The sequence below is a fragment of the Sciurus vulgaris genome (assembly GCF_902686455.1).
Source record: "Sciurus vulgaris genome assembly, chromosome: 14".
In the NCBI taxonomy this organism is placed as follows: Eukaryota; Metazoa; Chordata; class Mammalia; order Rodentia; family Sciuridae; genus Sciurus; species Sciurus vulgaris.
Genome location: NC_136475.1, coordinates 9,867,595 through 9,884,829, shown reverse-complemented (window position 1 = coordinate 9,884,829; position 17,235 = coordinate 9,867,595). Strand labels below are relative to the sequence as shown.

At 50.6% G+C, this 17,235-nt stretch overlaps 1 protein-coding gene across 1 annotated transcript in view; it reads right to left on the bottom strand.

Annotated features, from left to right (window-relative positions):
* VWA3B (von Willebrand factor A domain containing 3B) overlaps positions 1-17,235 on the bottom strand; it is a 190,908-nt gene that overhangs the window by 129,918 nt on the left and 43,755 nt on the right. The window contains 1 exon segment of the mRNA XM_079109530.1: positions 8,536-8,661. Within this exon segment, the coding sequence (XP_078965656.1) occupies positions 8,536-8,661 (126 nt within the window).

The window sequence follows — 17,235 nt, the reverse complement described above, 5'->3', positions numbered from 1 at the left end:
GCTGATTTATGCTTCCCTTAAGCAGTATGAAATGCCCTTCTTTATCCCTTCTGACTAACTTTGGCTTGACGTCCACATTGTCTGAAGTGAGGATGGATACGCCAGGTTTTTGCTGAGTCCATGTGCATGGTATGTTTTTCCCCATCCTTTCACCTTTATTCTGTGGGTATCTTTTTCTATGAGGTGAGTCTCTTGTAGGCAACATATTGTTGGGTCTTTCTTTTTAATCCAATCTGCCAGTCTATGTCTTTTGATTGATGAATTCAGGCCATTAACGTTCAGGGTTATTATTGAGATATGATTGGTTTCCCAGTCATTTGGTTCATTTTTAAAATTTTATTTATTTATTTGTTTGACACAACTTGTTTCCTCCTTTATTTGACAATTCCTTTAGGATAATTCCTCCCTTTGCTTTTCTTTGATTTTCATCTCTTCCTCATGGAATATTTTGCTGAGAATGTTCTGTAATGCTGGCTTTCTTTTTGTAAATTCTTTTAGCTTTTGTTTATCATGGAAGGATTTTATTTCATCATCAAATTTGAAGGTAAGTTTTGCTGGGTATAAGATTCTTGGTTGGCATCCATTTTCTTTCAGGGCTTGAAAAAATGTTGTTCCAGGCCCTTCTAGCTTTGAGGGTCTGGATTGAAAAATCTGCTGATATGCGTATTGGTTTCCCCCTGAATGTAATTTGGTTCTTTTCTCTCACAGCCTTTAAAATTCTGTCTTTATTTTGTATGTTAGGTATTTTCATGATAATGTGCCTTGGTGTGGGTCTGTTGTAATTTTGTGTATTTGGAGTCCTATAAGCCTCATGAACTTGATTTTCCATTTCATTCTTCAGATTTGGGAAATTTTCTGATATTATTTCATTGAATAGATTGTTCATTCCTTTGGTTTGTTTCTCTAATTTAATTCTTAAATTTGGCCTTTTCATGATATCCCATAGTTCTTGTAGATTCAGTTCATGATTTCTTACCATCTTCTCTGTTTGTTCAACTTTGTTTTCAAGGTTAAATATTTTGTCTTCAATGTCTGAGGTTCTGTCTTCCAGGTGTTCTATCCTACTGGATATGCTTTCTATGGAGTTCTTAATTTGGTTTATTGTTTCCTTCATGTCAAGGATTTCTGTTTGTTTTTTTTTTTTCATTATCTCTAACTCTTTATTGAAATGATCTTTTGCTTCCTGTATTTGCTCTTCAAACTGTCGATTGGTGCAATCATTCAATGCTTGCATTTGCTCTTTCATCTCATCATTCAGTGCCTGCATTTGCTCTTTCATCTCATCATTCAGTGCCTGCATTTGCTCTTTCATCTCATCATTCAGTGCCTGCATTTGCTCTTTCATCTCATCATTCAGTGTGTACATTTGCTCTTTCATCTCATCGTTTGCTTCCCTGATCATTTTAATTATGTACATTCTGAACTCCTTTTCTGTCATTTCTTCTGCCATGCTGTCATTGGGTTTTATTGATGTAACATATAGATTTGTTTGCAGCATTTTCTTTCCTTGTTTTCTCATATTGTTCAGGTATCAGAGGACCGCTGAGATATTGCAGATTTCCTCTATTGACTTACAATGTCCCTGAAGATTTCTATATATATCCCCCCTTAGCCTTCAGCAGGCTGAAGTCTTGGAGGAAGTTGATAATGCGATGCTCGACAAGGAAGCTGCCTCTCTAGGAGTGGTGGCCTTCAGGTGGGGTATATTCCCTGCTAGTGGGCAGAGGTGCCTCCACTTGTTGACCAATGGTCATCCAAAGGGGAACTAGACTGCGGGCTGAGGCAAGGCCTGTTTGGGCCTGTGTCTCTGGTTTTACCGTCCTTGTGGGGAAACCTCACCCGGCAGGGAAGACTCACCCGGTGGGGAGGTCTCATTGGTCAGTTCCTTCCTAGAGGTTTCCCTCAATTTACAGCTACTGCCTGGGCTGGGCTGCCTTCCTCTGCAAAGTTCCCAGGTGCCCGGCCCTACCTCCTGGGCCTGGGAGCCTCACCCTTCACAGATGAATCTCCTTAGGCTGCCCCTCCTCAGAGAATCTGCCCGCAGTCCTGGAACCTTCGCTGCGCGCCTAAGTGTCTCTGTGGGGCTCTTCCACCAAGAAGCCTCCTAGATCCTGGGACCCTGCTGTGCACCTAATTGCCTGGCTATGCGGCCCCTCCTCTGAGCAGCCACCTGGGGCCCCGTACAATCGCTCTGAGTCCCAGAGACTCGGCACACGCCTCTTCCTCCAGACAGCCACCCAGTATTCCGGTGCCGTCACTAGGAGTCCAAGCAACTCATCTGCATGCCTCCTCCCACCAACCACCCGTAGCCCTTGGCAATCAACCACTCCGAGTCGAAATGACCCTCCCCGTTCCTCCTCCTCCTCCTGGTAACCCCCCGGGTGTTCAGGAGCAGTCGCTCTGAGTGGCTCTGAATCCATGTGACCTGCTGCACGCGTCCTCTGGGCAACCGCCCGGAGCTCTGGTGTGGCCACTCGAGACCAAGTGACCCACCGCACTTCCCCTCCAGGCAGCCCCCCTGTGTTCAGGAGCTGTCGCTTTAAGTCCAAACAACTCACCACTCGCCTTCTCCTCTGAGCAGCCACCTGGAGCTCTAATGCAGTCACTGCGAGTCCAAACGACCCGCCGCGCTCCTCCTCCTTCTCCTCCTCCTACTCCTCCGGGCAGGCCCCGGGGTTCAGAAGTGGTCTGAGTCCAAACAGCTCGCCACGGAGCTTCTCCTCTGGCAACCGCCTGTAGCTCTGGTGTAGCCACTCCGAATCCAAGCGGCCGCGCTCCTCCTCCTCCTCCTCAGGGCAGGCCCCGGTGTTCTGAGTCCACACAGCTCTCCTTGCCGCTCCTCCCCTGGGCAGCCACCAGAGCCCCAGTGGTTGCTCCAAGTCCCAGCGCTGTGCCCAGCGGCCTCCTCTGAGACGCTCCCAGTTGTCCGAGTTCACTGCTTCAGCAGGGGGAGGGGCGTCTCGCCAGCAGCTCCACTTCACAAAGTTCTCTGCGTTCCGGGACGTCTGCCCCATCCGGGACGCCTCCCCAACGGGAGAGACTCACCCGGCTGCTTTGAGTTGGTCCCAAGTCTCTAAATATCTCCTCTTTTGAATCCTGAGTCCTGAAGCAACATGAAATGCAGCCACCCTCTAGGCCGCCATCTTGAAACCATCCAACATCATTCTTAATGGAGAAAAACTAAAAGCATTCCCTCTAAAAATGGGAACAAGACAGGGATGTCCTCTTTCACTACTTCTATTCAACATTGTCCTTGAAATACTAGCCAGAGCAATTAGACAGACTAAAGAAATTAAAGGGATATGAATAGGGAAAGAGGAACTTAAGCTGTCACTATTTGCTGATGACATGATTCTATATTTAGAGGATCCAAAAAACTCCTCCATAAAACTTCTAGACTTCATCAATGAATTCAGCAAAATAGCAGGTTATAAGATCAACATGCATAAATCTAAAGCAAATTGCTTTTTATACACAAGCAATGAAACATCTGAAAGGGAAATGAGGAAAATAACTCCATTTGCCATAGCCTCAAAAATAAAATAAAATAAAATAAAATACTTGGGAATCAATCTAACCAAAGAGGTAAAAGGTCTCTACAATGAAAACTACAAAACATTGAAGAAAGAAATTGAGGAAGACCTTAGAAGATGGAAAGATCTCCCATGTTCTTGGATAGGCAGAATTAATATTGTCAAAATGGCTATACTTCCAAAGGTGCTATACAGATTTAACGCAATTCCAATTAAAATCCTTATGAGATTTCTCATGGAAACAGAAAAAGCAATCATGAAATTCATCTGGAAGAACGAAAGACCCAGAATAGCCAAAGCAATCCTGGGCAGGGAGAGTGATGCAGGAGGTATCACTATACCAGACCTTAAACTCTACTATAGAGCAATAGTAACAAAAAGAACATGGTATTTGGCACCAAAATAGACAGGTAGACCAATGTTACAGGATAGAAGACACAGAGACATACCCAAATAAGTACAATAACCTCATAGTAGACAAGGGTGCCAAAAACTTACAATGGAGAAAAGATAACCTCTTCAACAAATGGTGCTGGGAAAACTGGAAATCCATATGCAGTAAAATGAAACTAAACCCCTATCTCTCACCCTGCGCAAAACTCAACTCAAAATGGATCATGGATCTAGGAATTAGACCTGAGACCCTTCACCAAATAGAAGAAAAAATAGGCCCAAATCTCCATCATGTTGGCTTAGGACCAGACTTCCTTAACAAGACCCCCATAGAGCAAGAAATAAAAGCAAGAATCAATAAATGGGATAGATTCAAACTAACAAGTTTTTCTCAGCACAGGAAACAATCAACAATGTGAAAAGAGAGCCTGCAGAGTGGGAGAAAATCTTTTCCACATACACTTCAGACAGAGCACTCATCTCCAAAGTTTATAAAGAACTTAAAAAACTTTACACCCAAATTACAAGAACCCAATTAATAAAAGGGCTAAGGAAATGGGCAGACACTTCAGGAAGAAGATATACAGGTGATCAACAAATATATGAAAAAGTGCTCAGCATCCCTGGTAATTAGAGAAATACAAATTAAAATCACCCTAAGATTTCATCTCACTCCAATTAGAATGGCTGTTATCAAGAACACAAGCAATAAGTGTTGGCGTGGATGTGGGGAAAAGGCACCCTCATACATTGCTGGTGGAGTTGCAAATTGGTGCAGCCACTCTGGAAAGCAGCATGGAGATTCCTCAGAAAGCTTGAAATGGACCCACCATTTGACCCAGCTATCCCACTTCTTGGTTTATACCCAAAGGACTTAAAATCAGCATACTATAGAGATGCAACCAATTCATAGCAGCTCAATTCACAATCGCTAGATTGTGGAACCAACCTAGATGCCCTTCGATTGATGAATGGATAAAGAAACTTTGGTATATATACACAATGGAATATTACTCAGCCATAAAGAAGAATAAAATTATGGCATTTGCTGGTAAATGGATGAAGCTGGAAATTATCATGCTTAGTGAAATAAGCCAAGCCCAAAAAACCAAAGGTCGAATGTTTTCTCTGATAAGTGCATGACAATATATAACGATGCAGGGTAGCAGGGGGAAGAGAAGAATGAAGGAACTCTGGATGGTATAGAGGAAAAGGGGGTAGGAGAGGGTGGGGGACGGAAAGATAATAGAACAAAACAGTATTACCCTAAGTATATGTATGATTACATGAATGGTGTGAATCTACATTGTGTACAACCATAGAAATGAAGAGTTGTATCCTATTTGCATACAATGAATCAAAATGTGTCTGTAAAAATAAAAAAGATTAAAAAAAAAAAAACATTTGGGGAGCTGGGAGTCTCTGCCAAAGCCTTTCTTCCTGGCTGACTTTCCAGCCATGTCCCTGCATTCCCCTTAAGTGCTGTTCCTCTGGGGAGAGAGAGAGAGCTCTCTGGTGGCTGTCCCTCTTCTCAGGAAGATGCCAGTGCTCTCGGATTAGGGCCCCACCCCTGTGGGCACCCTAAACCTTCATGGCCCCCAAAGGCCCTATCTCCACAAGAGTCATGTGGGGCCTGGGGCGTCAGCATGAATGAGGGGCCACGATTCGGTTCTTAGAAGTCCCTCGGACAAGCACCTCAGCCGCAGAATTGTCACCCTCTTTGCCTGGCAGAGATGTTCACATTAGCCAACTTCATTTTCAGTATGTCCAAATGACAGGGGGCTGTCCGGGTCCTGGGGTGCAGTGTGGAGCAGCTTCCGCTCACAAGCCCGCCCAGGTCTCTCCTTTGGAATTCCCAAAGAGGTGGTCCTGGCAAAGCTACCGCGCCTCCTGGTGCCCCGAACCCCAATCATGACTCCCGTCATAGAAAAAAACCATCGTCACAGGAGTGTGGCAAGTCACACGGAGCAAGTCACCGAAGCCGAGGCCTCTGCCTCCCTCTGCCCACCTCCAGTTCCCATCTCCTCTTCAGCTGCACCTTTGTCCCCCATCAGCCTGGCTCCTTGCTCTTGGCCCCGTGTTTGCCTCTAACACAGGTCGTACCGGGGACAGTGCAGCCTGGTTGGTAGAGATTCCAAACACTGCTGCGCTCAGCTTCGCCTGGGGAGCTTCCGGAAGCCCCAGCCCTCACCCTCTGTCTGACGGTGGGAGACGTCAGTGTTTTTTGCAGGTGAGCAGGTTTCTCGTGTTGTGAGTGGTGAGGGCTTGGGCAAATGACAACCCAGAAGGGAGATGGAGTTGTAGCAGAGCCCGGCTTGTGAGATTGTGGTGAAGTGTGAGAGGAGTTAGCACCTGAGAAGAGCCTAGAACTCTGCCTGACATGGACAGCATGGGCTTCGGGTCGGCTATGATCACTACCAAGTGTGCTCTGCAGGAGACCAGCACCTTCCAGAAGAAAACCCTCCACTAACTGAGGGTTCGCCCAGGAGAGTCGGTGTACCGACTGAGCTGACGTTTGTCGAGTACCTGCTTGGTGCAAAACGGGCATTGGTTAACTTTGACAATAATCCCTCCACATTGATATTACTATAGTCATTTTGCAGAAGAACACACTAAGTCTGAAAGAGGTTCATTCAGGCTAATGATGGAGTTGGGATTTATAACCAGGTCAGGGCTGGGGATATAGCTCAGTTGGTAGAGGTCTTGCCTCGCAAGCACAAGGCCCTGGGTTCAATCCCCAGCACCAAAAAAAAAAAAAAAATTATAACCGGGTCATTCTCATTGCAAAACTCAGGCCCTTGGTTATGAAAAAAATGATTTTGGCCAAGTGCTGCTATAATCCCAGCAGCTCAAACCCTGTCTCTAAATAAAATATAAAAACGGGCTGGGGATGTGGCTGGGTGGTTAAGCTCCCTGGGTTCAATCCCTGGTACCAAAAAAGAAATAAAGATTTTGTTTCCAAAAAAAAAGCGCACGCAGCGCAGTTACTTCAATGCCATTCAGCACTAAAACTGCCCCGAGGATGCTTCCACCCTGCAGGCAGGCAGGAAAGGAGCTCATGAACATTAGGCCAGTGCTTTGCTTTTTTCTGGATAGAATAGTTGCTAACAGTATCTGAAAAAGTAGTTCCGAGATGGATGTAGCCTCACTAAAACTTCTCCTTTAGCGCAACTCAGCAGCAAAGCCTCTATTCTGCGCTGGGCATTCAGAACCAGACTCCGCGCTTGCGAGCCGTGTGAACACGCGCCAAAGCCGCAATTTCTCTGTGCCTTGGTTTCCTCGCCTGTCAAATGGGGATCGCGGTAGTAACTCTCTAGAGAGCTCACTTCAAGTCCAGCCCTGAGGGCAGAGCCTGACGTAATCGGTGTTCACTCAGTGACCATCCTCACTGCTGCTGTTGCCATTTAGAGAGCCGATCAGTCTTTGATCGCTAAAATCCCAGGCAGCCAATCTGAATTGTACAAAAAGCGCTCTAAAGACCAGCAGTAGATTTTCATCGTTTCTTTTTTAATATTAACAATTCAAACCTGCATCCACCCTCTCCCTTCCACATAAACACTCCATATTCCTTCCCCAGCCTGTGTCCCTTCCTGTAGGGTCCCAGGAGTGGTGGCCTTCAGCAAGAACTGGGACAGTGAATTTAGCCTCCCTTGTAGTTATGGAGGGTGGGTTAGAGGACTGCCTGGCACAGACCATTTGGGTGTGATTTAGGCTGCAGCCAGATGAGGCCATCATCCAGATCTCCTCCACCCTCGAGGTCCCTCCAAGAGCGCATGCCTCTTGGCAGAGTCTCCCTTTGACTGAGCTTGAGTCCTCTGCCTCCTTTTTTCAAGGAGGCCTCAACCTCTGGACTTCCAAGCTCATCTTTGCACAGCTGGATTATTTTTGGTGGTGGGGGGTACCAGGGTTGAACCCAGGGGTGCTTTACCACTGAGCCATACCCCCATTCTTTTTTATATTTTATTTAGAGACAGGGTCTCACTGAGTTGCTTAGGGTCTCACTAAGTTGCTAAGGCTGGCCTCTGATTTGGGTTCCTCCTGCCTCAGCCTCCCGAGTCAAGTGGCTAGGACTACAGGCGTGTGCCACTGCACCCAGGTTACACAGCTGGACTTTGATCAGAATGCCCCACCCTGGATCTCTCTCTCCTCCTCCTCCCCCGGGGGATGGCTGATCACCACGGCCTGCCTTCAGCAATAATCCCATAGCTCAGTTGAGCCAGAATCCTCCTTACCCCTGAGGTCTCCAGTTAGTGACTTTCCATCCAACGAACACCCCCACCCTGTTTTGTGGCTGAGAATCCCAACTCATCCATGCTGCATTTAAAATCCAGCCCAGTTCCATGCTGAGGTCTGGGACAGTACAAATCTGGCAAGAGTTCCTGGAACATTTGTTGTCCCAGCTTTAGCTACTGTCCAGCTCTGGCTCTTTTTTCACAACACACACACATGCGCACGCGCGCGCACTCACACAGACACACACACTGTAGCACATTCGTTGTCTCTCAGGCAGCTCCTCAAAGCTAAGCAAGAAACTCTCCTAGTTAGGGACATGGAAACAAGCTCAGCCCTGGTTGCCAACATATATACTAGTGACATAAATAGCACCCACCGCAGTCTGTCGGGGCCACGCTGGTCGTGCAAGGTTTGCCCACCAGCCTCTGGACCTGGGCCAGGGTGCTGAAGGCTTCCTCCATCTCCCTCCAAATGAGGAACACATCTTCTCTGACTCCAGCCCCTGGAAAGGGAAACAGCGTGAGCAGCCTCCTGGGACGGGCCTGGGAACACTTGTGGTCCTAGCATGCCTGGCACGGTCTAACTAAGTTTCTACAACATTCCTGAACATCCAGTTCCACTGATCTCTTCCTGAGAATCATAACTGAAATCCCAAGGAAATGCTGCCACCTCCAGAAGGCACAAATGCAGACTTTAGGACGTAATACATTCTTATAAGCTAAGTGTTTGTAGGAGTCAAATATTTCAAGATAAATTATGGAAAGAATAAAAACAGTCCACAACACCTCACAAGCCAGGTGTGGTGATGCCATAATATCATTCTTCTTTATGGCTGAGTAATATTCCATTGTGTATAGATACCACCTTTTCCTTATCCATTCATCTGTTGAAGAACATCTAGGTTGATTCCATAGCTCAGCTATTATGAATTGAGCTGCTATAAACATTGATGTGGTTATGTCACTGCAGTATGCTGATTTTAAGTCCTTTAGGTATATGACAAGAAGTAGTATAACTGGATTAGACGGTTGTTCCATTCCAAGTTTTCTGGGAGATCTTCGTACTGCTTTCTGGAGCGGCTGCACCAATCTGCAGTCCCACCAGCAATGTATGGGTGAACCTTTTTTCCCACATTCTTGCCAACACTTATTCTTGATCACTGCCATTCTGACAGAGTGAGATGGACTCTCAGGGTAGTTTTAATTTGCATTTTTTTAATTGCTGGAGCTGTTGAACAGTTTCCATATATTTGTTGACTGATCATATTTCTTCTGTTGAGAAGTGTCTGGTTAGTTCCTAATTTCTTTCAAGGAAGCCAAAAAGGAAGGACAATCTTGGGGGGGCTGACACATTGCTGCCCCCACCAAGCCAAGTTCCTGCCCTCTAGCCAGAGCCCGTGTGTGCGGGTGTCCCCGGGGGGCCCCCATTTCGGTGGCGTCCTGGGGCCCAGCCCCCAGCAGAGCACGACTTAAGGCATTGGGGGGTTAGGGGCCCTGCTCTGGGACTGGCTCTTGCAGATGAGAACTCAGCAAGCGTGCGCTCTGGTTTTAAACCCTCCGTTCCTGTGAAATGTTGATTAAGCACAAAGCCAGACCCTTCTATGCCACAGAATAAAGGCCGCTCAGCCCACCAGTGAGGTCACCGACCAAGCCCGCCACCGGGTGCAACTCGCCAAGGACCGACACTTCAGGGGCGGGTCCCCGCTGGGTGCCTGGGCTCGGGTCTTTCTAAACAGTTCCTCACCTCTCCTTCCACGGCTCTGTAGGCAAAGCCGGTCGCGCCCATTTTACAGCCAAGCAAAACTGAGGTGGAATAGGTAGTCCAAGGTCAAGCAAAAGCGAGAGCAGAACAGGGAGTCAACCGCGACATCGCCCACCTGGCTGCCCCATACGGTTGCCCCTGGAACCAGATGGATGTTGAGCAAGGGGCCCTGCAGCCCCCCACCAGCAGAGAGACCCCACCAGCCAAGCCTGACTCCATATTAGCTCACAGGTGTTGAAAAGGGAGCTAAACCTCGGCCATGACAGGCTGCATTTAGGGCATGAAAGATTTCAGGCCTAGAGAGCCGATTCCAGGAAGGCCACTAGATTAGGACTGGCCTTTGGCAAACAACCAATCGGGAGCTAACAAGCCAATGCCTAGCATTCCAAACCATAAGGTCAAAATGTCAAGACCCGGGTGCCCAAGCCAACGGAACATGCCAAACCACACATGTTGGAAGATCAGCCAATTGTGTCCTCTGCTTTGTTCAAATTTCCCGCTCTACTGTGCAGCTCATAAAAATCCCACTGAATGAGACTCGGACTCTCGGCCAGTACCTGCTTCGTCAGTGAACGCTGTGAGTCCGAGCTGAGCTTGCAATAAAGACCCTTTTGCTTTTGCATCAGGGACAGCTCCCTGGTGGTCTTTGGGGATTCGTGATCTGGGCACAACAGTGTCTGAGAACCTGGAAGCACAGAGAGCAAGACCACGGCTGGGTCTGGGCCACCCCAGGAGACTCGACCACCAGAGGCCAAGGGCTGACCCCAGGCCACCGGGACAGGACAGGCGGTGGCTCACGGGGGCGGGTGCTTCCGACTTGAAATAAGGCCAGTAAGGACAGGGCCAAGCAGAGGCGTGGGGCTCAGGCCCTCGGAAGTTGGCGAGGTCAATGAGAGGGGACGAGTCCTGACCCAGACGGCGGCCAGCCCAGCGCGCACACAGCCCGGCCAAGAAGCGAAAGGCAAGGCGGCGTGAGCTGGGCTCCGCGCTGGGGCTCCCCAACCTCCCGCAGCTGCCCGCGGGCACCGTCAAGCGGAGGGCGAAGACCTGCGGCCCAGCCGGTACCCAGCAGGATTCTCCCTTAAAGGTTTCGAAGGCGACAAGGCTGGCCTCTGGACTCATGGGCAACATCCTAAGAGCCAGCCCACCACAGCTCAGCGTCCAAGGAAAAAGCTCCGAGGAGAGGCCCTAGATTCCCCAGGAAAACGTGTCCCGGGCCAGGGGACCAGCTCCCCGCGCAGGCGGGAGCAGGACATCAGTCCGGCCACGTGAAAGCGGAGCAACCCGAAACCCTGCGTTGGACCCGCTCAGCTTTAAGGCGGGCCAAACAGAGCAGCTGCTGCAAACCCGCAGGGCCCGAAGGCAGAACGGGAAGCGGGGGTTTGATCGAGAGCGCCCCAGCGCAGAAAAGAGCTGGCATTTTCTCGGGGTCTTCTAAGAGGCCCCTCGGGGATCTGCAGCGCAGGGAGGAGAGGATGGGCGGCCCAGGAAATCTGCACCAGCGGGCTCTGTGAGCTTGGGGTTCTCCAGGCTGACCCAAGAGGACGAGGACTGACACGAAGCCCTGTGTGTCTGGACCAGAGAGGTGCCTCACTCGGCAGCAGGACACACAGCCCAGCAGAGACGTCCAAGAGCCCCCGCGGCCCCCGCTGAAGACTCAGGTCGAAATGCGGATGTCACAGGAAGCTGCTGCAGTGACCGACCCAGCTGGCTAGGGTGACAAGTGAAATGAGGCCCAGGACAGGTCGGTGTGGCTGTGGCACAGGGGACAGTTCAGTCCCCTGCTGCCAAACACCACCCCTCTGGGACATCCCCTACAGGGCGAAGCTCAGTCGTCACCGTCCACAGACGAACAGGCTCACTTAGCAAAGATGGGCTGAGCACCCCCTGCGTGCTGGGGGGCCTGGTGCTGCCGCAGGTGCCCAGGGACCGGGAGCTGCCCGCGGCGTCGCCTCCCAGCTGGGCCCGGGAGCCTGCTGGCAGCCCCTCCGCAGGCCCTCGGGCTCCTTCCGCCCCATCGGGGCCCCGCCTTCACGGACAGTCCTGGCCGCGCCACCGCGGGCTTTGCCGCGAAGCCCAGGACGCTGTGACCAGCCTCGCGCTCCGGGCACGCGCGGCGGGTCCCCAGCGTCTCCTTCCGCTGCAGCATGAGGCCTGGGGTGCTGTCTGCTCTCGGTCCTCCGGTTCCACCGCTTCAAGCGCAGGGACACCTTCACCTTTGCCTCCTGGCAGGACCCAGTGCTTAGGTCGGGGGTCCTCGTTTGTCCCGATGACGAGGAGACGGTCCTGGGCACCTACTTTCTCCTCCCGGCCACTCCTTTGCTCCGGGAATACGCCCCGGGTGCTGCAGACACTCAGGTGACGTTCCCTTGAGACCCATCCCACAGTAAGGCGAGACCAGGCTGAAGCTCCTGAAGCACTGGCAGTCCAAGGCCAGGAGGGAGAAAGCCATTAGAGGTGTCGTGGCCCTGGTCCAAGTGACAACACAGCCGTGGGACACGAAACCAATATGGGGAAAAGCACACTCATACATTGCTGCTGGGACTGCAGATTGGTGCAGCCACTCCAGAAAGCAGTGTGGAGAGTCCTCAGAAAATTTGGAATGGAACCACCATTAGACCCAGCTATCCCACTCCTCGGTTTATACCCAAAGGACTTAAAATCAGCACACTACAGAGATACAGCCACATCAATGTTCATAGCTGCTCAATTCACAATAGTCAAGCTATGGAACCAACCTAGGTGCCCTTCAACAGATGAATGGATAAAGAAAATGTGGTATCAATACACAATGGAATATTACTCAGCCATAAAGAAGAATGAAGTGATAGCATTTGCCAGTAAATGCATGGAACTGGAGACTATCATGCTAAGTGAAATAAGCCAATCCCAAAAAACCAAAGGCCAGATGTTCTCTGTGATCTGTGGATGCTGACACAGAATGGGTGGGGGAATGAAAGTTCATTGGATTAGACAAAGGGGAATGAGGGGAAGGGAGGGGGAATGCGAGCAGGAAAGACAGTAGAATGAACTGGACAGACCGTTCCTGGGTTCACATATGAACACACAACCAGGGAAACGCCACCTCATGTACAGGAATGGGCAATTGTGCTCCATGAGCGTATGATGTGGCAAAACACACCCCACCGTCATGTGTAGCTAGAAAGAACAAATTAAAAAAAGAGAAAGAAAAGATACCACCCCGGCAACTCTAGACCCCAGATCATCCCCGGTCCCACCGTGGGCTGGGTTTCGTGGGCCACCGATTGCCTGTGGCCCCACGTCCCTCCTCTAGCCCTCCCAGGCGAGGGCCCGCCCAGGGGCTGGAGAGCGCGCAGGCCGCCTGGAGCGGGGACTCCCGTACCGCCGGGAGGATCCGGAGGACTGAATGTAACCACGAGAAGACAGGATTTTTCCCAGGAAAAAAGTAGCACATAGTTCTATTTTCAGAAAGCCGTACAACATTTTTTTAAAAAAGGAACACATTGCAAGGTGTTAAAAATTCCCAGAGACCTAAAATGACGATGTAGATTTGACAGAAGGGGAATTGTATCTCCATAAACAGGGGAAGATGGTGGAATCGGTAGCTTTTGTTGGAATGGAAAAAAAAAAATCCCATTTCCTTGTGTTAGACTGTGTGTGAGATGTTGGCTGGGGAGAGGTCTCTGAGCACCTGCTGGCAAGATCCGCCCACGGCCCCAGCCACCGAGGAACCGCATGCAGGCCCACCTGTGAAAACGAACCACCGATTAATTCAAAGCAGACACAGAGTCGGGTCAGCATCTGGACAAGTGTCCTAATGTTTTCTTGGGCCGCTGACTATGTGTGTTTCACAAGGGCCCTTACGTTATCTTAGAAGTGATTTCAGATACAAAGGATGAGCCACTTGAGCTACGATCTAGTCGGCGAATGTGGTACTGTCACCTGGTCCTCTCTAAGTGGAACACTATAAAATGCAAAAGTAAGCCGGGTGTGGTGGCCTGTAACCCCAGCAGCTCTGGAGGCTGAGGCAGGAGGATTGCGAGTTCAAAGCCAACCTCAGCAAAAAGTGAGGCCCTAAGCAACTCAGTGAGACCCTGTCACTAAATAAACTACAAAACGGCTGGGGAGTGGCTCAGTGGCCGAGTGCCCCTGAGTTCAATCCTGGTACCCCCCCCACCAACCAAAAAAAAATTAGTGCAGTAGAAGCCACTTTGTAGACCTGAAGACAACTGTCGCTATTCCCAGAAAGCTTCCACTCAGTAAGAAGCCCAAGCCCGGGCGCTCAGGAGCTGCGGGGCAGGCAGCTGGTGAAGACCAGGCAAAGGAACAGAGAGTAAATGCAAGAAAAAAATGTCGGGGATGGAACGCAGTTGATCAAATCTCCTTAGAAGAGGTGACGTCATGTAAGACACCCGTGCGAGGGGCCGGTGACGCGGTGACGTCAAGGGAACTTCATGAGTTTCCTTTGGAGCAGATTCACAAAAATCGTTGTTTCCCTAGCTCTCCTGTCACCAAAAAGGCCTGAGCTTCTTTCAGGTCTAAGGGACCTCCAGTGGCCAGTGAGAACCAGACCGTCCCTCAGGTGTCCCTCAGATTCTCACCGACAGAATGGACAGAGGAAGGGGCCTGGGCTGTTGTCACGGGGCAGCCCAGCACTGGCCTCGGCTCAGCCTCGGTCCTTGCCACCGGTGTCCTGGTGACGCGGTCCTGGGCCAGGCTCAGAGGGCTGTTCCCCCTGAGCAAGCTCTGGTCATGCTCTTCACGCTGCAGGACACGGACTCGGAGAGCAGGAAGCCAGGCATTTTACAGAAGGGAAGGGGGCCCTTCTTGGAGGACCGGCCACTCGGAGGAGCCTCGTCCACTCACATGTCCTAACAGACTCCGCCACGCTTTCCGTATCCCAGCTCTGGAGACATGGCGTGTGCAGGAAACCGTCCCTGTTCTGGCACCTGTCACTCCAGGGGGTCTTCCCAGAGCGTGGTGCTGAGGTCTGACGGTGGGACCCCCAAGGTGCTTGTCCAGGCAGAGGCCTAGGCCCTGCCCCGGTGGGGATCCCGGAAACAGGACTACCAAAGCAGCCCAGTGACGTTGTGCCGCACGAGTTCACGAGCTTTAGTCTGATGGGTGGACAGGCCTGTAAACAAAGTATTCCTTGAGAAACAAAAACAAGGTGGGCGAGTTCCAGGAACGATATTCTCAAACACGGATGCCCCTGTTTCTACCCTGGAGGAACCGTTGCCAAAGAAGTCCGCTCTCTCGTTCCCTGCAGTGTTGGGGACGCCCTGACGTTACAGATTCTCAAGGGCCACCATCCATGCTTCCCAATGTTCTACTGTTTTTAAGTGTCAGCCAGGCACCGTGGTGCACATGCCTGTAATCCCAGTGGTTTGAGAGGCTGAGGCAGGAGGATCTCGAGTTGAAAGACAGCCTCAGCAAAAAGTGAGGCCCTAAGTAATTTAGTGAAACTCTGTCTCAAAATTTAAATATTTTTTAAAAGGGCTGGGGATGTGGCTCAGTGACTAAAGGCCCCTGGGTTTAATCCCTGGTACTACAATAAAGTGTCATTTTAGATGTGTTTCATAATGGTCGCATCCTGCTGGCATATGAAGAAGCGTTGGGCATTTTAGACATGTCACTTCATTTGCTCGTGACAAAGGTGTGAGTCATCCCCACTTCACAGATGAGCACACTGAGGTCAGAAAGATGAAGGCACTTGCCAAAGGTGGCGCATCCCTAAGGTCAGGATTTGCACTCAGGTCTGCCTGTCTCCAAAGCCCCCGCCTGCCTTTCACACTGGAGCACCGTCCTGTGTCTGTCCTGCGCCGTGATGCAAGGTCTGTGTCAGACACCTGTCCACTGTGTGCTGTCCTTGTAGGACATCTGCCTGCCAGGGTGGACCCTGAGAGCTCTCCACGGAGGGGCTCCTGCTGCCCACACCTTCATCTCCACCAAGGCTTGGATGCGGCTTGTCCCTGGGTTCCTGCGTTGGAAGCTCGGTCCTCAGTGTAGCTGTGGGAAAGATGCTGGGACCTTCAAGAGGAGGAGCCTGGCAGAGGCTGCTGAGCTGCGGCCTGGGAAGAGATTCAGATCGTCGTGGTTCCCCAGCTAGTGGCCCCCCTCCACCTCTCTGACCTCCTGTCTCTCCCTGTCATCTCTCCTCACATGCACACCTGCCATGACACCATCTGCCATGATGTGACAGTTAAGGGGCCCTCACCAGAGCCATAGCTATGCTATTTGGATTTTCAACCTCTATAACTGGGAGCGCAATAAACCTTTCTTCTTAATCAAGCACCCACCCTCTGATATTTCATTATAACAATGGAAAACGATGACATTCTCTTAGCAAACCATGGCTTTCTGGAGGACGGAACTGTTTATCCATTTTTGCGACCACTCTACCTGAGATATCCCTGACACCTGGTCAGTGCTTCCCAATAACTGTCCTGGCACGCAGGCGCCTGATGAGTCCTCCTTTATCATCGTGTCCCCAGAGTCCAGCAATGTCCTTGATCTTTACACTCATGTATTTATTTGTTTATTTATTCTGCCCTTGACTTTTGAATAACGAATGTGAATGGAATCTCTCACCCTGAAATCACAGCAAGTTTATTGAAACGTAATCAGAGCAGCCCGGACTGCAGCCAGGACCCGAGACATAAGCAAGGAATCAGGACGTGAGCCCAGGATGGGGCAGGAATATGGGGATCCTGCCCTTGGGCTCTTACTCTCTAGCCAGGAAACTGGCCTTCGCAGACAGCGGGTGTGAACTCAGGAAAGAGGAAGAGGAGAGGGAGGTCTAGGTGGGCCGTTCTCAGTTTGACGGGGACCTTGGCGTTTCAGGGGAAGGAGAAACTCTAATCACAAAGCAGAGGCAAAGGGGCACGAGGAGTCTCAGGTCCCTGGCCAGGAACTGGTCTTTAGTTCCTTTTGAATCTCCTCTTCCTCACTCCCAGTGGGAATCCCCAGCCCCCAGAAGGTGTTTAATGAGCACTTGTTAACTCACCAGCATTGATGGGGAATGCAAGTCCCCCGGGGTCAGAGGAGCAGGCGGCAGGTGACTTGAGTCTCCCACCTCCTCAGCTGCGAGGTGGCTGCACTTTTGGAAGCGCTGCCTCTCTGGCTCCATCCACCGAATAAACCAGGGGGAGGATGGAGTCTGAGAGAGCCTCCTGCCCTCAGCATAAACAGCCTCCCACAGGCCCCAGCCAGCGCTTCTAAATTAAACTGGAGATTGGAAATAAGGAGGCCGGGCGAGCCGAGCGCTGGCCACGGGCTCCAGACATCTAATTAAGGATCCTGCGAGTCTGCCAAGAACAGGGCTCGGTTACTT